The sequence below is a fragment of the Nothoprocta perdicaria genome, unplaced genomic scaffold (assembly GCF_003342845.1).
Source record: "Nothoprocta perdicaria isolate Ctin4 unplaced genomic scaffold, notPer1 scaffold_116, whole genome shotgun sequence".
NCBI lineage: Eukaryota > Metazoa > Chordata > Aves > Tinamiformes > Tinamidae > Nothoprocta > Nothoprocta perdicaria.
Window position 1 is genome coordinate 1,688,890 of NW_020454272.1, and position 21,302 is coordinate 1,710,191.

The 21,302-nt window shown below is 39.3% G+C and overlaps 1 protein-coding gene across 1 annotated transcript; it reads left to right on the forward strand.

The window, feature by feature from the left end:
- The first annotated feature begins 311 nt into the window (after positions 1-311).
- GAS2L3 (growth arrest specific 2 like 3) lies at positions 312-15,655 on the forward strand. The gene is made up of 10 exons (XM_026053545.1): positions 312-470; positions 4,009-4,051; positions 4,192-4,234; positions 5,214-5,382; positions 5,966-6,084; positions 7,514-7,655; positions 11,217-11,280; positions 12,046-12,181; positions 13,406-13,513; positions 14,240-15,655. The coding sequence occupies exons 3-10, from the start codon at positions 4,217-4,219 to the stop codon at positions 15,644-15,646; spliced, it is 2,163 nt and encodes a 720-aa protein (XP_025909330.1). The 5' UTR covers positions 312-470; positions 4,009-4,051; positions 4,192-4,216; the 3' UTR covers positions 15,647-15,655.
- Positions 15,656-21,302: the final 5,647 nt, after the last annotated feature.

The following is a 21,302-nucleotide window of genomic DNA, read 5'->3' on the forward strand; positions in this document are numbered from 1 at the left end:
AAGGATGCTGTTGTGTCACCCGCAGCATGTTATCAGATGAAGACATGGGAAAAGGCGCATCTGCACCTCGAGGGACTTCAGGGCATAGCTGGCCTGTACACTTGTAATTATATGTGTACTGGGTGGATCTTTCATAATAAAGCTGGATTTTCTAATGAAGCAGTAATGAATTCCTGCCTGTGGCCAGCCCTCAGTCTGGGACAGCAAGTGACAAGCTCCTCAGTGGTGTTTGGCTGGAAGAAGTGGGGAGGGAGGGGGAAAGGGAAGGGAAGAGGAGACTTTGCCTTTGTTTGCTTGCTCAGCAGAGGTGGCTTAACGCCAGCGGACGGACTGCCAGGCAGTGCCTTGCTGCAGCCAAGGACTCTCTGCACGGGATGCTTGTGTGCTAAAGGAACCCCCTGCCCCTCTCGTGCGGAGATACCAGCTGCAGAGGTGAAGTGCTCCTGGATTCCAAGCTGCTGCCCTGACAGGTACGAATTTTGGGGTCTTTCAGCCCTTGCAGTGAGGAGAGATTTTGCTGCGTGCGCCCATGCCGAGCATGGAAAAGGCATCACCCCTCAGGAGAGCTGTTGGCTGGCCGTGGTGGCACGAGGTGGTGGCCACCTTAAAGTGCTCTGCCACAGACCAACTAGTCTGGTTCTTTTTGTTTTACAGCCCCAAGGCCTCCCCAAGGAAGCAGAGCTCCTGATGACTCAGTAATGCAACAAAAAAAGGCTCTATAATTGCAGTAGTGAAACACTTCATGAATGTCTCTTGTGCTTACCTATTTTCTTTTGGATGTTAGGATATGCACGTATAAAAAAAAAATAAATTGAATGTTCTGTAGTAGGGTTCCACAGATATTGCTTTGACAGCGTCTTTCGTTTTAGAGTGTTTGAGAATGTAAGTTTTGGAAGGTACTGTCAGAACTAATATACAGCTTCCAGCTGTCCTAAGCTAGTTAGTTGTGACTGCCTTTGGTGTTGACGGGAAAGAAGATGATGTGATACATCTTAAATAAAAGGTGAGGATGTAAAAGTGTTTCTATGTGAGGGTTTTATGAGTCTCTGAATCCCTTTAGGGATAAGTAGCTAAATCAGTGGCTGCTGCATCTGTTTCAGGTATCTGTGGAGTCGGTCATTTTTTTTGTGTGTAAACTCTTCCTGGCTCACTCTGTGCAATATAGTAAAATGTGACTTGGATTTGCTTCCTCCAGTGTGACAGAATGGTTTGTAATGAGTGCACCACGTCTTGCAGTTGGTCCCCTGTGAACTACGAGTACCACTTGATACAGCTGATACAGGACGGACTGTCTCATGTAGCATCTAGGAGAAGGGGTTTGGTGCCCTGAAGTGTTGGTGTAAAGAGCTTCAGCACTCGCTGGCTTTGGTGCTGGAGGAGAACGGGTGGGCAGCGCTCTGGGAACAGAGAGATTCCGAATGGTCTTCTAGAGGCAAGTCTTGTCCTTCGCTGAGGGATGCCTGCTCCTGCATGCTGTGGCAGGGAATAGGTACCTTTCTGCACGTCTCTTGGCTTGTGTAGATCCATAGGGTGGAGCCTTTTATTTGTGGTTTGGCAGTCGGGAAGCTGACAGCAGCTCCATCCTTCCTCGACACATCATTTGGGGTTGACTGCCTCATCAATCAATCAAAGTATCTGTATTTGTGCCACCAATAAGGTGGATRCTAGGCAGTGTTTCTGCTCTCCTGTCATTCCATGGAGTATGCTGACAGCAGTAGCAGAAGGGCCAAGGAAGAAAGAGTATTCTTCTGGATATGGTGGTTAGAAAACCTTCCATGTGCCGAGCTTCGAGTGGAGCTTGTTGCCCCCCTTGCTGGGAAGCAGTTGCATGTTACTACATGAACAAGGTAGACRGCCCTCCTGGAGAACAGCCTTAGGGATATCAGCTGGCCTGGGAATAGGAAAGGTATGGCCAGAGGCTGTGCTCTGGGCGTTGTGCAGTGGATTCTCATTAGAAGTGCTTTWCTTTGGCAGTGGTGAGCCCCAAAGGCTCATGCCTATTAAATAGTGTTGAAAAAAATGAGCAGCCTGAATTCAATATCAAATACTTTCTTCATTCATTATTCACAACTGCCTTGAGATGAAGTTAGATTTGAGTCTATTACTTAAGTATTTTACTCCCCACAGCACCTTATGTGCATATTGACTACATGGAAATGGTAGATTTGTGGGTCTTACTCATCTCATTTATTTCCTTCTTTTTTTTTTTTTTTTTTTTCCCGATAAATGTTATTCAGTTGAGTGATAAGTGTAAGTGAAGGCATTTGACTTTCTAGAGAGCCCTGAGGCATATGGGCTTAYAAAATAACTTGTTTTGAAAGAACAGGCCCTTGAGGCTAGAGAGCTACAACTTTCCTCAATGTCCTTTATTTATTTTTTTCCCAAGACTACTTTTTTTTGCTGGGCATTGCACAAAAGTGCAGATGCTGGGCATTTTTGCCATAGCTGCTGTGTGAATATTTTGCTTTGTTCGTGTTTCAAGTGCTGCCCGTGAATGAGGCTGCCTTTTGTTCTCCTGCTGGCAGTTAGGAGGCGAGAGCTCTTGTTAGCTGCTCTGCAGCTCCTTCTTTTAATGAGAGCAGCTTCTCTGCTGGCTGTTTAACGGTTGTTTTATTTATTTTTTTAAATCAATGAAGCCCCTTAGTCTGTCTCTCTGGGGACAATGGTTTCCTTATGCTATAGGAAAATGTATTCCCTGGGACAAAGCTGTGGGAAGCATAACATGCTCATTAGTAATGCTTGGTACATACCCTGCCCTTCCCTTGTTCATTCAGACATGGACAAGTGACATCAAGGAGAGGATGTGCCTCTTTTGTTTTGCTTAGAAATAAAAAGGAAAAGGCAAGAGTCTCCTCTTGGAGTGTCTGTAGTGTTTGAGTAGCGCTGGCAGTCCTGATCTGAAGAATTTATTTCAGCCTGAAAGCCACGGGGTTGTTCAGTCACCTTGTGTGGAGGTAAGTTGGTTGGACTTTCTGAGGTGTGTGATATTAAAGGTGGTGAGGAGAGAGAAATGGGGAAGAAATAGTGCAATTCTGCTGTCCACTTTAGAGGAAGGAGAGAGGTCTTTTTCGAGTGTTATGTCTTCTGTGATGGGCTCTTTGGCTTTTTGGCCTTGGAAAGCTAGGCTGTGAAGTAGGTGGAGGAGAAAGTTGATGTCTGCATATGAAATTTAAATTTTTGTGGATAGGGGACAAGAACTAGCTATTTTTAGTGAGGAAATGAATGGCTTTCAGCTCTSTGTGACTGTATCTGCTGCCTGATTTACAGCCTAATCAATAAGATGAAGTTCTTCTGCAGCTTTTAAGTAAAGGAGCAAGAAACTTGCTTTTTAACTGTCTTCAAGCCACAGACAGGTTGCAATGCTCTCCATTACCTTTGTGGAAGATAGTGCTGAGGAAATTCCCCTCAGTACGGTCACAAGCTGCTAACCTGGTAACATGCATCTCTAAAAACCTGTAGCCCCTATGGAGAGGGTTATTGATTCCCAGCCCAGTGTACAGTTTATGCTGGCTTTTCCTGTAAATGAAGGTATTGCTGCAAAATACTGCATTGACTTAAGGAGAGAAAGGGTAGACTATGTTGCCTCTGAAATGTTTCCCTTTAAGTTTTCTTTTTTTTTTCTTTTTCAAATGATATTATTATGATAACTGTATTGCTGCAGTTTGCATCATTCTATTGCTACGTTTCTGAAAAACTAAATCAAAATCCTTGTAGAAGTTAATAAAAACTAGGATTTTCCTTCTTTAAAGTTTTGCATAGTCTTCCAGATACTTAATGCAAACTCCTGATGCAGATATGAGTGTGCATGCACACTAGGTATGCTTTGATAGCTTAGAAGGAAAGGGTARATGCCAACATTCTTAAATTCCAGAATGATTTGAATTATGCTTCTCTTTGGCAAAGGAAATGCCTTACAGCTTCTTGAAATCAGGCAATCTTTTCAGTATTATTTATGCATCTGAAGTAAGTTTCTACTTTGTGCTGTAGTAACTGCTATTTTATTTAAAGGCAGAGAACCAAAGCTGACTGAACACTGGATCAAAACCTTAAGGTACTTCTCTCTTTTCCACCCCCATCCCTGCTTATACTGATCCTTAATTTGGCAAAACGGCACTAGTGAGTTTTTGTTTGGATTTTCAAGAAAGCAGGAGTGACTGTATTAAAATTTTTATTGTCTTTCCCGTGGGGCAGAAACTGATGTAAAAAGCAGACGACCATGCAGAATGCAGTTCAGGTAAATAATTTTGTAAATCTTGAATTTTGTGTCTGTCTGTCTATCTATCTATCTATCTCTTTATCTATCTATCTATCTATCTATCTATGTAAAGGTCTAGTCTGAAACAGATGAAGCAGATGAAGTGATAGAATCTGTGGAGTTTTCTTTGGCTTAAACAAAGGTATAGATTTTTCGCAAATGGAGCCATGTGGCAAAACAGATAGAATGCAGGAGCGCTGGAATCCTTACCATGTTTTATCAAATAGGTGATGCTTTCTTTCTGTAGGTGCTGACATGTAAGAAAGTTTCTAAACTGAAGTGTGAGAGTATTTCAGAATTTGTATAATGATTAAAAGTGGCTATTTTGTTTTTAATTTTTGAATTAATCACTTAAAATATGAATTCATGCAAATGTATCCATATATACATCTTACTGAACTGAAGGAACGTAGCTAATAATATWGAGAGGACTCTTCCTCTTTGAAAATTCTGTACTTCAAATTTCAATGTGATCCTTTTCTGAAAGAAAGCTAAGGATATGTGTTCTTGAATAGGAATATGCTCCTTTCAACTACATCATTTTAATAATTTAAACATAAAATACCTCCAAAATGCTYAATCAAATAAATCGAATAAATTCTGTAGTAAACGATAAGCTACAAATTTTGTAATTTAAAATGTCCTGGGAAGAGCCCAGTATTGGTTTAATACACGTCATCTTTATTTAAAAAGCAGAAAAAGTTATTTGAAAGCCATAAAATCAATTTTGTAGCTGCAGRAGGATAACCATGAAGTCAAGACAGCAAATAGAGTAGTGCTTCTGATTTAGTGGTCACTAAAGAGAGTTGTACCATGCTTGATACTGTTATGTTTGTTTTGTGTATGTGAAGCTTAGTCTTTGAATAAGGGATCTTTAGTGTAAATCAGAACTGCAAGATTCTATCATCTAATCATGAATTGGAGCTGACTGGCTTCAGTTTCCTGAAATTCTCTGCAGGTGTGGTTTGGAGATGACCTTCCTCTAAGCCCACGAAGTCCCCTGACGCCCAGGCATGGCCCAGGTTTGGCAGACGTCTGCCTCTATGACCAATGGATATCTGTTCGGCACGAGGCCACTCTGGTGCCTATGCAAGAAGATCTGTCAATCTGGCTGTCTGGCCTGTTAGGTGAGCTTAAAAATGAACCACTGTCTAGTAAACATGAAAACCCGTTCCAATATTGCAGTCAAGGATGACAATTAGTCTTCATAATGGTATTAAGATTTGGTATGTTGGAGCCTCAATGGTTAGCAGAATTGCAGTGCATGCTCTGGTTTCAGATTTTATTGGCTTCTACCTCTTAGAGTAAGGGTGATTAATCCTTCTAATTTATATTTATGAATCTTGTTGTCTAATTTCTACTAATTATCAGTTTGTCAAGCATTTTTTTGGTGTGGGGGACAGGAGGGATAGATATTTATGCTATTTAGATGGACATGAGGAGCAAATATTTGTTTAGAAAGAACCTTTCATAGAATTCTAATTGGCATTATCTTTGCGGTCTAGCTCATGAGATGGGCCTGTGTTAGCTGAACAATGTAACAATGGCACTTAATATTCATTGTTGGACTTCTCCTCCTTTGTGGACTGTAGCTTAAGTCCTAAACTATGAAATGCTGTGTCTGAGTTGCCAGCTCACATGGTTTTTTTTTTTTTTTTACCTTTTGTGGGGTAACTCACTTTTTTTTTTTTTTTTTTTTTTTTTTTTTAGGAATAGAAGTCACAGCAGAGCAACTGCTAGAAGAACTTGATAATGGAGTACTGCTTTGCCAATTGGTTGGTGTTCTTCAAAACAGAATTAAAAAATGTTGTAGCTCAAATAACTTAAGGGTGAGTCATACTTCTTTTTTTTTTTTTTTTTCCCCCTATACATATATAAGCCATTAGCTGTAAGTTGTACTAAAATTGAAGCAGATGAGGCTTCCCAAAGTTGAATTTTTCTGCTCTATATCCAGGTATTGATTATCAACAGCATGGTTTTATAGATGGATAACCTGGGTTTGTGCAACAAAGAACACCTACTCTGTTTATGAGCCAAATCTTAAGGTCCTTACCAAGTTCCCAGTTAACCTGACTTGAGAAGTCTTGCCAGAGGAAGGTCCAGTGCAAGACTGGACTCTGAGTGTTCCTTATATCATAGTAGGGTGGGTTGGTAGCCACGTATCCATTGACATTAGCTGTCTGTATTATGACAGAAACTGGAGACTAAGGTCTTCATCTAAWGTAGATGAGCTAGTCAGGAAAACAGCCAAATCGATTTGTTCATGTAAACAGGCTCCACTTTCCTACTAGAGTCCAGCTTTCCTATTAGGAAATACACWAGTTAGGACAACCATAGAATTTGTCAAATAACCAGCATGCAGCAACTGATAGGACAATATCTTGTTTTTCCATATCCAGATTTTTTTTTTTTTAGTTTATTGATTAAAAAACATGTTTAGTTTTTACTGTTTTATCTATATGGTAATGTCAGTGATGTCAGTGCTTGGGTTAAGTGCTGCAGGGTTAAGTGATGAATATTTGACAGTAAGTAGTAGAAAGACTAATATTTGAAGTATTGCTACTGATGTGGGAACATGGTAGCAGTCTTAGGATACATTCATGCAGCTCTCATATAAATACAATGGCACAATGGTATTTATATGAGAGCTACATGAATACTGTATTTTTTTAAGTTGTATAAAATACCCAACTTGAGAACAGTTTTTCCAAATTTGTTTGGTTAACTTTGAAGATACCATTTAAAAATAAATAAATACTGATTTGTGTTAAGAGTAAACTTTCCCTTTATTCCATTTTGATTCCCTTTCCTTTCTAGAATGATCTCTAAAATGTGGAAATGTGAMAGCTGAGTACAGTTTCATCAATTTTTAGGAGTCTATTGCCATGAACAGAGTATGGGGGGAGTGAATGATTGTCTGGACCTGTGAGCCCCGTGCCAAGACTTCTTTACCCAGCATATAGGGAGATGAGGATGCTACTACATGAATAGTTTTGGGATGCTACTACATGAATAAGTTTGCAAAGCTGCAGATTGCTCAGCATGACTGTTCATGTAGATAAGAGGGAAGGTGCTCCATATCACCCTTGCCTTTGTAGGAGTATATGTGATTTTTTTTATTATTATTTAATACAAAGTAGTTACCAATCACTGTTTCTCTACTATGACTTTAGCATATTCTAAGAGGAAAATAAATTCTTTGAAATCTGTTTTCTGTATTGATATGCAGAATGAATGTTTGTTTTCTTCTCTTGGCAGAATTTCCCCATGAGAAAAGTTCCGTGCAAGAAGGATGCTCCATCAGGATCTTTTTTTGCTAGAGATAATACTGCCAACTTTCTGAACTGGTGTAGGGCCATTGGAGTGGATGAGACTTATCTCTTTGAATCAGAAGGTTTAGGTAAATTTGCTTTTTCATGCGACTTATGTTGATCTGTATGTGTCTAGCTACCTAACTCACTCTTGCATATAGTCTTGTGAAGCCCTTGTCATGACTGTACCCCTCTTGTGCAAGCAGTTAATGATTTTATTATTTTTAAGGGAGTGCTCCTACGAAAACCTTGAAAGAACAGTTCAGTGACTGCTCTAATCTGGATGATGCTTTTCCAACTTTGAGAGCTGCATGTGGGAGGATGGGGAAGGGGGAACTGTGCAGCAAAACCACTGCATGTTTTCTATCAGTAAAAAGGCCACTGATTAACAGAGAAGAAAAGAGTTGTGTCCTTTCCCTCTTCCCCCTGTTTTCCCCATGCTGGAAGACCAAGAGGCCGTGGAGTCAACTCACAATAACATTCTTTATTTGATATTTGACCTCATTCTTATGGCAGAAAACACTCAAAATAATACATTCAGGATTGTTAAATTCAGTAACTACATCAGGGTGTTGTGCCYGAAGTGACAACAGGCTGCTGGTAATTAACATTTACTCCAGGACTTACTTCGCTTAACTGTAAACCATTTGTATTTTCTCATAAGATAATTAAGAAAATAAATATTTCCAACTGAGCATATACAAATGCTTGTCCAGTGCACAGTCTGTACCTTGTAACAAGCTGCCACTAGACTGGTATTTCCAGATGGAATATCATTTCTGACTGCTAATTAAGAGAAACTACATTTCCAGGATAGGGCAATTAATGAAATACTCTCTACCAGCTACTGTGTCAGTAAAAATTAACTGATACAAATCTTTCTGTGGGGAAAAAAAGAAGAAAAAAGCATTCTAAATTGCAAAATATTTCCCTGTCAAGCTGCAACACCAAAAAAAGAGCAATGCAAAACACCTTTGTGTCCCCAATAATCAAAATGAATATTTGGCAATATTTGCTAGATTTTTTTTTTGAAGTCTTTGTGCCATTTAGTATTTAAATGGGAAGCATTGCTTTAACTAACTGTCTGTCTTTTAAGCTGTCCTCCGATCTAGTTGGACTGCCATTGTCTTCTTTGCTGCATCAGCCTTCTTTTAAATAGTATACTAAACATCCTTATTTGCATCTGTCTCAGTCTGATTTAAGTAGGGAGTCTGCCTTTAAATCCATGAAACACAGACGAGTAGGAAAACTGAGGTATAAGAAAATTAGTTCAGTATTTTTCACATCACCTTGTGTGAATTCTATTGTTTAAATACCTCGGGTCCCTTAACTGGATGGGTAACTAAAACCTGTTCAGCCTCCCTGAGATAAGCAGATGGGATTTCCTAATGCTGTGGCTTTTGCTCGTAGCCAAGAAGTGTTTTGAAGTCTGATCATAACTCTCAACACAATCTTGCTTTGTGGCATAAATATCATCTTTGAGCCTTTTTGGCAGTCAGATCAGCAGACTTGCAGCCTCCGTGCTGATGCATTCTTTCCACTGATGTTTGCCATTGAACTTTAAAGTTATTCTCTATGAATGAACTGGGGAAAGTCTGTTTCTAAAATTTGGCAGTTGCCCTTTTCAATTAGATGCATATAGCAACACATCCTGAAAAGTGAAGAAAGTCATGGAGGAAAGAAATGAAATGGCTTTTGAGATAGCAGAAAGGGAGAGTAGTTGTCATGAGATGTCCTTGGACAACTTGGATATCAAGCCCAATGTCTTAACTTCAGTTAGGGAGTATATTTAGGTTTTCTTATTTTCTTTTCTGTATTAAGGCAATTTACTCTATTTCCATTACAGATGGCAGAATAACTTAAAAACAAAAGAATAAATAACCCTCAGTATCTTTTAGATTATGCTTGTGTCAACTTCATATTCTAGGTCTACCCTTTGTACTCAGATCTTTATAAAAGTAGACTTTAAAAACTGCTTTTACGTGTTGAAGTCAATGATGAAAATAGAAAAATCTGACTTTGTACTCAGCTTATATGTTAAGAAATACCTTGGTCTTACTTAAGGCAAAGCAATTTCAAATGTCAAATTGAACATCAGCATCATGTTAGATGTCATCTGTAAATATAGAGCTGGCTTGTTGGGTTTCTCTTCAGTGTTCTTAGTTTCTACTGTATATTGTTATTGTGCAGTGTGGAGAAAGTCAKTTTTTTTTGTGTAGATAAATAGATAATAGGTGGGCCATATAAAAATTGTAGATATGTTTTTTCCATATTTGATGGGGAGTTGGGGGAAGAGGCTGAATGGTCTTTGTGCTTGCTTTTAATCTCTGAATTATTAGACAATATTTCCAATTGTCTAAGAAATCATAGGGCTTGTTTGTTTTAGTTGTGCTTTGTGTGTGTATGTGTRTGCACGTGCACTCACAGTACTATTAATGGACTTAAAAAATGCTGAGTACATTCCAGTTCCAAGGATAGAGCAGTTGTGCATGAGATGTTGAATCATTTCCGTTTCTCTGGCTCTTGTTCTGCTTGCACCCCTAAATGTAGATGTTGAATAAAAAAAAACCCAAACACATACACGCAAACACATAAACCAAAACTTGGCTTTCTTGACAACCATAAAAAAGAATTCCTGTGGTCATTGACACACTATTTGTCTTCCACTCTACCCTTCCATCTCTTGTTTTTTCACCTCATTTGCTTGGGACTTGAGGCCAGTGTCTGATATATGAGTCTGAATTGCCTCTTAAAACAATGTCACTCCCACCCCTTCTGTAACTTTGAGGCTTTCTTGTCAGAGTGAAGCCTCAGAAACACCACATTCTGAAGAAGCTTTGTGTGGATGAGGCAGAGTTAGATGCCATCAGGCGGGGGAAAGGAAGGAAAGCAGGGTCGAGTGTGGACATCTCAYCAGGGTGATGATGCTACAGTTGGCAGCAGCATCAAGTCTTCCAGAATAGCTGCAGAGACAGGAGCTTCTGTCTGTCACCTCAGCCACGTGGGTGGACCTGCTGACAACTTAAAGATAATAAAGAAAATAGCTCTCACTTGCTGGAAGAGTAGCAATCATCTTGATCATCCTTTTCCAGAGATGCTTTCCAGATAAGGTGTTTAGGCTGACCAGCTGTGTGTAGCTACCTACTTGTCAGCAAGGTCCTTGCACTAAGTTCTGTTCTTCTCTTGCTGATAATGTATAGCCTGTACTCATGTCTGCACATGCACATAGATGAACCAGTCAAGTATACTTTCCTATGCTCTGAATCCCTGTTCCTGATGAACATATTTGGCAATAGAGAAGGGAAATTCAGCTCTCTTGCTTTCCAGTTTGACTCTAGAAAGAACAGCATAAAGACAGCCAAAGTGTATTTCTCTTAAGAGATAGAGAGGAATTTGGTTTCAGGAATGACAGCRTGGATTTAGAATTTTTTTCAGAGAGAATGAGAGTTAAAAACCATGTAGTACTTGACCCATAGTACACTTCCAGCTAGTTTAGTGAACTAATGTAGTTTGCCTCTGTATAGGAGATGACTTGGTTGCAGTCATCTGTTCCGTATCTTCTGTTCTCTGTATCTAATTACACAGTCTTTCTTACAGCAAATATGAAATATAACCTATTTTCCCCTCCTTTTTTTTCCCATCCTTTTTAGTTCTGCACAAGGATCCAAGACAAGTGTATCTCTGTCTCTTGGAAATTGGTCGCATTGTATCCAGGTATGTGATATGTGATCTATGCATGCTTCTAACTAGAGAGTAATGGATATATTCCTTTAAGTAAGAGCTGGAACAAAGTTAAGATGAACTACAGTTGTTAAGTATAGTGCTGATTTTGTGCAGAGAGTAATGAGTAGCTCTTCTAGCTTTTACATAGTGAATATTATTTCAAATATTTACCAGATTCATCTCATGGATAGGTGCTGATGCATGCTGATTTTTATAGCTTGAATATAGTTTAAATGCTACATTCAGCTTATAGATATGTTTAGATCTTGAAAACACACAATGTTAGCTTAGAAGCATATGATATTTTATGAGTTAAAGATCTCAGTGAACATTAAACATGACTTTTTTTCCCCTGATTTTTTTTTTTAATCTTTGGATAGGCATGAAAACTTTGAATATGAATATTCTCTTTATCATTCTGCACATTTAGACTTCTAATTTATTTACAGTACAGGAAGAGCAGCTTTAAGACGGGTTATCTATGTTGGTTGTCACCTAAATTATACAGATTTGGCACCTAAATTACACAGGTTTACTGTTACTGCCTTCTGTGGTATCTCTAAGACCATCTTTGGAAAAACTTCCAGAAATTTGGAGATACTCCTCTTTGGATCACCAAGATAGATGACCTCTGACTAATGTAGTGCTGCTGTCTGTCAGTCTAGCTATTCAGCATTTTACATGTCTGTTTTCATTAGTTTCTTTGTTTTCTTCAGTAGATTAGCAATTAAACTCTACTTATGTATTTGTGTTGAGGTATGGAGTTGAACCTCCTGTGCTGGTAAAACTAGAGGAAGAAATTGAGCTTGAAGAAACCCTGCTAATGACCTCTGGACCAACACCGCCTCTTAGCACAGCCAAGTCATGTCACCATGGGGAGCTACATGAGGCAGTAAGTACCATTTGCACTACCTCACTTCTTGGGAGGTGGGCTTTAAACCACACTCTAAGTTTAGTACTTGTGCAATCTAACTCAGTRAGTGTAGACAATTTTTAAGCTAGTATTTTCAAGCCCCCTTAAAAAGAAAATATGCACCTCTTAAGAAGATTTTGTGTTAAAGGTGAGCAAAGTTTTGTCATGCATGTTTTAAAGTTAATGCTTCAGTGCATAGAAGGTCTTTATCATTGTTTCCTTGAGTTTAAGAAATAACCTTTCATCACTCATTTTTGTTATTTATCAATATTCTAATATTCTGTGATTGTAACCTATACTGCTCTTCAGTTTTCATCAAAGTTCATCAAATGTGAAAAGTGAGCTTTGCTAAAACAAAACAAAACAAAAAAAAACAACACTTTTGAATGAGAGACTTTAAATAAAACCTCATCTTGTGAGGAGGACCAAGAGGAGTGATAAACAACTCTCTTTTTTTGCCTAAAAAGTATTGAGACTTTAAAACTGTTTATGTTAGAAGTCCCCGGGTGATGTATATATTGTACATATGTATATATAACTTTTGCTTAATTTGGAATGTCACTCACCGGATTCTCCTTCTGAAAGCTGACTGCTTGGCCATAGTYCAGTTCTTTAGTTCTATATATGCCTGTAGCAGGTACATCTTGTCTAACTTGGGGCTTACTTGAGGACCACATTCCTCTGGTTTTAGTGGTTTCTTTCTTGGGTGTCGCACAGAATTATAAAAAATTTAGGAGAATGTTGAATTGCCCCTGGGTCAGGTGTAACAAGGGGATCAGTTCTCCTGAACGCTGATTCAGACATAGAAGAGGCCCAGGCACTTGTTTCAGTTTATTCCAACCATAATCATGTCTTTCGGATGTGAGATTTGAGGATGAGATCTGATGCTGCTATGTGCAGTATAATGGACAAATTTTCAATTGGAAAGTAGAAATATTTTAAAAATCAAGGCAATAATGAAAATTAGATCTAAGCAACTCAAAATAGGTTGTCTTCTCTATAGGTATCTGCCTCCCTGTCTTTTATTCTATGTCTTGAAGCTCTGTGTAGCTGAGATTTCTTTTTGTGAGGAAACAGACTTCTAATGTTTCTTTTGGTTGCGTGATAAAGATATAAGCATCTATTGGTATTATATACAAGACAAACTATTAAACACATTCTTCTGTCAAAATTCTAACACATAGTTTCAATTTTAATAACTAGGTTAAGCATATAGCGGAAGATCCTCCCTGCAGCTGTTCCCATCGATTTTCAATCGAATATTTATCTGAAGGACGTTATAGGCTGGGAGATAAAATACTGTTCATACGAGTAAGTAATTTCTGAATATTCCAACTTAAATTCAAAAGGGAGAGAAATATTTTCAGTTGCAATACTTTTATGATTGTGTTTTAGATTCATAAAATCTTTAAGGTTGAGAGGGATGCATGGAAATCACCTGTTTCAATCCTCTATTCAAGCAGGTCTAGCTAATTCAATTTTATAACCATTGATTTTTACAATTACAGTTATGCTAAAGTATAAGCGGATAGATTTTGTATGTTGTTCCTATCTTTTCATTAAGAACATGAAATATAAAGATCATGGAAAAGAGAGTTAGTCTGAGAATGTTGTCTGGACAAAATCTGTTTTATCCGTTTTATCACTAGCAGAATAGTTGAGCACCCTCGTAAGCAGGCTTAAGAATTTGTGAGGTTAAAAAGTTATGAGGACATTGAACAAAGCTTTTCTCCAAAATTCCTTGTACTAAATAAAGATGCTGACAGAAAGGATAAAAATGTTTATTGTGTATTTGGTCTGATTTCCTGTACTTTGCCTCCTGTATATATCTGTTTTCATTATTTCCCTTTATGTAGTAATTACCTATGCAGAAGAGACTCTGTGAGCATTAACTAAGGAGTATCATATATTTTTTCTTTTGTGAATGAATTCCTATAAGAGAAGATGTCCTATTTGTAATATATGAAAGATGATGAGACACTGCTGCCAAAAAGTAGAATATTTGTCATGTTTCTGTCCCCCTACTTTCATTCTCAGATGCTACATGGCAAGCACGTGATGGTACGTGTTGGTGGAGGCTGGGACACTCTGCAAGGTTTTCTGCTAAAATATGATCCATGCCGAGTTCTTCAGTTTGCCACTCTGGAACAAAAAATCCTGGCGTTTCAGAAAGGGGTCACCAATGACAGCGTCCCCAGCTCCTCAGCTAGAAGTCAGCAACCTCCTCCCATGAATCCCATGTCAGCAATTACGATGTTTCAAAAGCAGCCATCGAAACCTGCTACTCCTGTTGCAGCTTTAAAGGCTGCCCATGCGGCCAGTGGTAAGAAAGCTTTATCTAAATGTCCTCAGACCCCTGCCCTGGCATCACCAAAAGTACCATCACACCCATCCTCTACAGCCAAACCACCGTCAGCCAGGTCCAGATTACAGGGCACTTTGGTGACAGGCACACAGTCTCCTTCCAAACCAGCACCGGGCACCTCAAAGAAGCAGGAGCCTCCTGCTTGCAGTGCGCCTGGTTCTGCTCCTCCTCATCCTGTGCCACATGTAAACAGGGGAGCTGCAGGAGCCAGAGCAGCCCTCGTTCACTCTGAAACRCTGCGCAAACGCATTCGGTCCCCTGACAATCCTAAGGTGAAATTTGCCCCGGCCCAGAAGTCACCAGGGACAGGATCTACCTTCTCRGCCTCCACGAAACAGCTGCCTAGAACGAAAGAGACAATTGCTTCCAAACAGAAGTGCGTCCCTTCTAAATGCAAATCTACGTCTAGCACTGCAACCAAAGCTGATTCTGTTGCTCCAAAACCTGCACRGCCACCCATTACAAATCTTCATACTGTTGCCAAATTTGCACATTCTCAGCAGCATCTTTTGAAAACTCCTTCTGAAAATATGTTTCTGACTCCAGGGACTGCCTCTCGGCATCCTCCTAAAGCTCCACAAACAGCTTCTCACCAGGGAAGGAACCTTAAAACTGCTTCAGTCCTCAAGCACTCAGCTTCCGCACCTTCCCTTKCAGTTACTAAAGCATCAAAATCGCCACCTAAACTGGTGCCTGCACACAAAAATGTATCCTCAGCTGTTGAGCAGAAGGCATCAGAGCATTTACAGGCCCCAAATGTCAATAAAACCCTTCAGGTTGGACCTGCCTCGTCAAAACCTGAACGCACTCCCTTGTCGGTTGTGCGGCTTCCTCAGACTTCAGCCAAAGCGGCAACGACTAAAAAGGCAGCACAGCCTCCTGTGAAAAATCAGCCCGCAAACAAAAACTTGCAAGCAAACGAAACTGCTGTCCCAGCGACCAAGAAGGCTCTTCTCTCCAAAGGCAAATTGGCCGCAGCAAACAAAGGGATGCCCGGTGCRTCCAAAGGCCCTCTTGCAAAGAGCAGGCAAGACGACCACTATTTTGTTATGACAGGGAGTAAAAAGCCCAGAAAGTAAAATACATGTTATATGCTGTGCAAGTTTTTATTTCTTGCAAATGGGCCTCATGTATTGGCTGCACAGAGGAGGGGAAAAGTAAAATTAGATAACACTACATTTAATATAAGACATGTTAGGTATAACGTGTGTCTTGCATAACTTACAGTAAGAGCTTTTATCTTGATGTATTTAGAAAGTGAGCTTGACTGCTGTTCAGCACTGTGTGATACAGAGTGTACCTGTTTGCTGCCAGCCTGCCCAGGTGTGGGAAAGGGCAGGAGAGAGGAGAAGGGACACAGGGCTGCTGCTTTTGCTGCTGTTGCTTGTTTTAAGGGGAAATGGGTCTATTCAAGATTTTTTTACCCAGGGTGGAGCCTGAACGATTCTGACTGTTCTGGCACATTTTTCTTTGAGGCTTATGTCAAGTGACAAAGCTGGGCACATGCTCTACAAGCCCTAGTGCCTCAAAAAAAAAAAAAAAAAAAACCTATTTATTTTTGTCTAACAGTGTTCCAGGCCCAAATTTGGGTTGCTTACCTGTTTTAAAAAATTAAAAAACAGGACTCTTGTCATCTTCGGTTTTTACAGCATCATTTCTTAGTTTTCACTCTGTTGCCTGTAATATGACTTAAACTGGCCTCAACCTATTGAGAAATGAAGCCTCTTGGGTCTGCATCATGGTGGGGTATCATGGCCTTGATCACTCTTTTTGTGCCTTAGCCTCGCAAATCCCTGGCAGATCTCTTCAGTGAGCAGTTCTGCTCCTCAAAACTGAGGTGCAGGACACACGTTTTCTCTGGGGATGGAGTTCCCGAGCGACTCTGGTGGGTACCAACCTGCATAGGCAGGACCCTACTGCTCTGCAGGAGTTGTACGTAAAACTGAATCCCAAGACTTCTTGGTGCTAGAAGCCAACTTTGCGAGCAGTGGCCTTTATTATATTATTTCTGCTTATGGAGACCTCATTTCTACCTTTTTGGACGTGAGGAGTAGTTAGTTTCCCAAGAGGCTGAATAGCAGRGACTGCAATTGCCCTAAAACACATAAAAGTGCCAGAAAACCCTGTGCCGTTTACACTCCCAACTCCTGAAGGCTTTCAGTGAGTTAAACATTTGTGGTGCTCAACCCTTAACTAATGCTCTGCACCAAAGTGGATTCAACCCACCATGAAAGTGGGTTTCATGGTGACTAAAAAATATTCAGGGTCTCTGGAAGGTAGCGTTGCKTGAGAAATTTCAGGTTTAATGACGGGTTTGTCCCACAAGCACTGAGRAACTCTCCAGTCCTCTGAAGAGACACTGTGGACTTGTTTTTCCCAGAACTAGAGTAAAGCATTATCATAAGCTAAACATGAGTCCTCATATGCAGTGGCAAACTGCCTTTCTGAGCACCTTGTTAGCTTTTTATTTATGGTTCTATTTATGCACATCTACTGTATGATGCCAGTTACAACCTGCTGGGAATGAACTGTAAATATCTATATCTAAAATATAGGAACGGAAAACAGACCTATTTTAATGATATGGACACAGGTCCCAGAAGTTCACATACAAAACGGTATGTTTGGKTGAGATCTTATCACTTATTTGTTTTATATATACACTAGTCAAAGTCACTACTGTAAATGTTAAGAATAGTATTGACTGTAGTGAAGTGATTTCATGTTTGGTAAACTTGGCATGTTGCCCGATACACTGAATACACATTTTATAGTAGTTGACTTTTGATTTCAGGCTTTTAAATAGGTAACTATCTCATGCAGATGTTGGGGTTTCTTTCTGAACTGTTTACAAGACTTTTGGTAGTATTTTAAAAACTGAGGCCTTAGATTTGAGTGCAATTGTTATCTTGGCATCCAGTTTCTGAAATTAGAGGAATTTTTCTCGGAAAATATGATTTCAGAGAAAATGACATGGATGGCTTCATCTTTGTGACTATTTCAGTCTATTTCATGTAATAGACTGAATTTGGCATTTTAAAATGAAATAAAAAGCTGGCACAGAAGAAGGCAAAAAAAAATCATTTTTTTTATAATTGAAACCTTAACATACCTAAGGACAGTTCAGCTGTTTTATAAGGGTGGACTTGATTTGGTTTTTTTTTAATGCAGAAAGTATGTTGAAACATGGTCTGAGTTCAGCTTTATAGCTGTATGCTAAGGTTTTCATGTGGCAATGAGCTAAGCCAGTAATCAAAACATAACAAAATACTGTTTAATAACAATATTTAATCTTTTTTTCAAAGTTTACATTGCCAAATAGCAAGTCTAATCTTCAGCTTACATTACTTTTTGTGAGGGAAAAGTAACTTGGAGAAAGAACCTGAATTCTCCATGTTATTGATGTCTTTCTGTGTGAGTACTTATTTTAAATAAACTATACAGCACCTTTTTTACATGGACAATTTTTTTCTACTGTCCTCTTTTTATTGCAGGGGGTGGGAGTGGAGAATGGAAGAATGTGTTCATCATCTTTAGAAGCCTTATATTCTTGCTGATGTCTTCCATTTCAGGCTCTAATAAAGACATAAATAGCTCTTCCTTTGTTTGAAGTTCAAACTTCTTTACTCAGAATTTGGCTTTGGTGAGAGACTGGTTAAGTAGAAGGAGCTCTCCAATTTTTATTTTTTTTTTATAACATGGTGAAGGGACTGAACAACCTCAGACATATCTCCAATAGCTTTATTCTTTGCATCTTTACTTGAAATATAAAGCACCTCTGTGCCAAAGCTTTCCAKGCTTACATCTGGTCAGTAAGCTTTGGACCCACGCCTGTTTCTGTTGTCACCAGTAACAAAAGCTTCATTGGTTTCACTAGGAGGAGAATTGGGTGTTTGCAAGGGAGTCACCTGAATTTACTTTTCTTGTCTTTTCAATTTAAAAAATGACTATGCCATCCTTGAGAGGACTCTATCCCAGGGAGTCTTAAGTCATTTACTTGCTACCAGCAAAACTTCTGAAGGAGACAAAGGGTATATTTTTAATTCCTACTTCAGAACTGCTTTCACTGCATATAGGTATTACACATTCAGGGGAAATAGATGTTTTAATCTGAATGAGGATAAAGCTCCTGCATCTTGGGTTAGTTTCTAGCCATTAGATCTTTTAAAAAAAGAAAAAGAAAAAAAAAGCTGGGTTGCATCAGTCATTTTTTTTTACAAATATATGTAAGGAAATAGTATTTGCTTTTTGGAAAGGTTTATTCTAGGATCCACAGACCAGAACTATTATTTTATTTCAGGAGGGAGTACATTCCTGAAGTTCTAAGCACTTGATTCCAGAAAAGAAAGTAATTTCAGTTCTGGCTCTGCTTGTAAGAAGACAACGGGAAATGATGGTCCTTTGCCAAGCCTGTAAACGCATTAAAATCAGAATTTCTTCTATGGTGGATGCCGGATGTCCAGGGCAGAGTCTGTAATTTGGGGRAGTTGTTCCTTTCTTCACTATAGTTAATAATTTCTAAAAAGCCAAAGAAGCAAACAAACAAATAAACCCCACTCCAGTAACATTCCGTTTTCTTTTTCTTTGCTAGTTCAGCTTTATGAAGAGCATGATAGTTATGATTACTTTTAATCATTTCACTGTTGTGTTGTCTCATGCTGAATGGATTTGCTGCAGCAATCACCAGAATGCTTCATTTCCTGTTAAAAAACAGGAAATGTGACTTAAAAATAGTTGATAGTATTGTGACAATTTGCTCCATGTACTCTTAACAGATGTCCAGCTATTCGGTCAAGAGAACATCTTTTTTCTTGCACTTGTCCTCACGATCCTGGTGACTGCTGTGGGCAAAACAAGTACAAAATAGGTGTTGTAGATCTAACTGCATCTCTCGAGTCCCTTTTTGGAGCTGTTGTTCTGAAGGGAAGGGCAGAAGAACATTCAAAGTGGCATCTGCTGGAGAAAAATACAGGCTGGAGAATTGCTGAGTACAGAGCCATCCTGCTTGTCATCAATTCATGATAATGTGAATTAGGCAAATAAAATGTATGTCATACTTTAATTAAAGCAGATTCTCTTTGAAACACAGAGAAATCCCTGCAGTGGCCTGTTGACAGCTTCTGGGATGACAGGCTGGATAGGTCCTGTTTTTCATGCTCATCAAAGTGTACCTGTAGCTGTGCTTTGGACTATATTATAAAATTTGGAGCAGTCTGAGCATGTCCACACTAAAAGTTCCCATGCAGTCAGTTGAGTCTAGTCTTTTTGGCTCTTGTAGGTCCCTTATTTGAAAAAGCAGAACTTTTCTTTGTGCCATGGCCTTTGAAATCCTTTGGTGCCTTGGCAACCTGATCTCCTTTAATAAAAGTATTGTCTAAATCAGGTACCCTAAGGACATACTCCAGAGTCATATTGAAGAGAGCAATTGAGTTCATCCAAATCTACAGACTAATCCTCTCGTATTTTTCCAAAACCTTATGTATTTCATACTGATAAATCTGGCTGTCCAACTAATGGTATTTTACTTACGACAAAGCCAAGTGGACATTCCTGAAGGCAGGTACTGGTCAGAAGGAAATGAGTGGAAGGCAAAGAGCATCCAAATRGGTGTTAGAATTTGTAAGCAAATGGCTAAAATGGACCTTGCTTAAGACTGACAGGAAAAAAAATCAAAAAAGTAACTTCAAAATCACCAAAATTTGTAGCTGTGTTRCTGGTCACATTTGGGTGACACAGCTTCTAATTTACAGCATCTCCAGGTCTGGCCCTGCTTTTGGCAAAGACTGCTCTAAAAACATAGAGCTCTGATCTTGCAGTGAGATGTGTGCAGCAACCATCCCTCAAATGCTCCACCTGAGCTACAACTTTGTTCTCCTCTTTATGCCACTACCTGACTCACGGAAACACCAAAAAGCATAAACATCATATACCTACTGCCATACAGAAACCTGAGGCTGGAGCATGAACATATAGTAGCATAGGGCTACTAGTACAGGTATACTAGTACAGGTACAGCTGCACAGTGCTATGGTTTTTAATCTTTTAAAACTCAAGTTAGTTGTTGTTGTTTGTTTGTTTTTTTTCCCCCTCTCTTTCCAAGACTTCAAATAGTGGTAGCTGTAAAGAGCATGCCATTTACCTCTTCTCTGTTTTCCTACCGGGAAAGTATTTTTAAAGCTGAAATGTCTTAGATCAGCAAGTGTTCTGGAGCCCTCTGGTGTCCATGAATTGAATAGAGGCTTCTCGGAAAGGCAATTTAGAACTTAGAGATTCTCTTAAAATTCAGACACAMAACTTTTCTACTGGATTCAAATTATACCTGTTAGCTAACAAAATCTAGATGTTGTATACAAAAAGAGTGAGAGATGGTGAATTTTGTAAGGACCTTTCATTTCGTGCAAACGCATTTTGAAAATCTCCCTCTAATGAAGACCACTTCATTAATGGAGATCTTGAAAACTGAGTTGTGTGAAATGTAAACAACTAGGAAAATTTTAAGTGTTTTGGGCATCTTAAAAATAAAAGTTTTAAAATAAAGAAAGCATTTTATTTGTGAACTACTGGGTGTTTTTGCACTGCCAAAGTAGGTAGCGGCAGCAAATAGATTTCAGTCAGGGAGGGGAATCAATGAGGTGCAACTAGAAGTGCTAGGGCACCTTTGTGCAAATCACCGTGGTTTGGATGGCAGAAAATCCTTAAGGGGCAGCAGACAAATGGCCAATTCTCTGAAGAAYG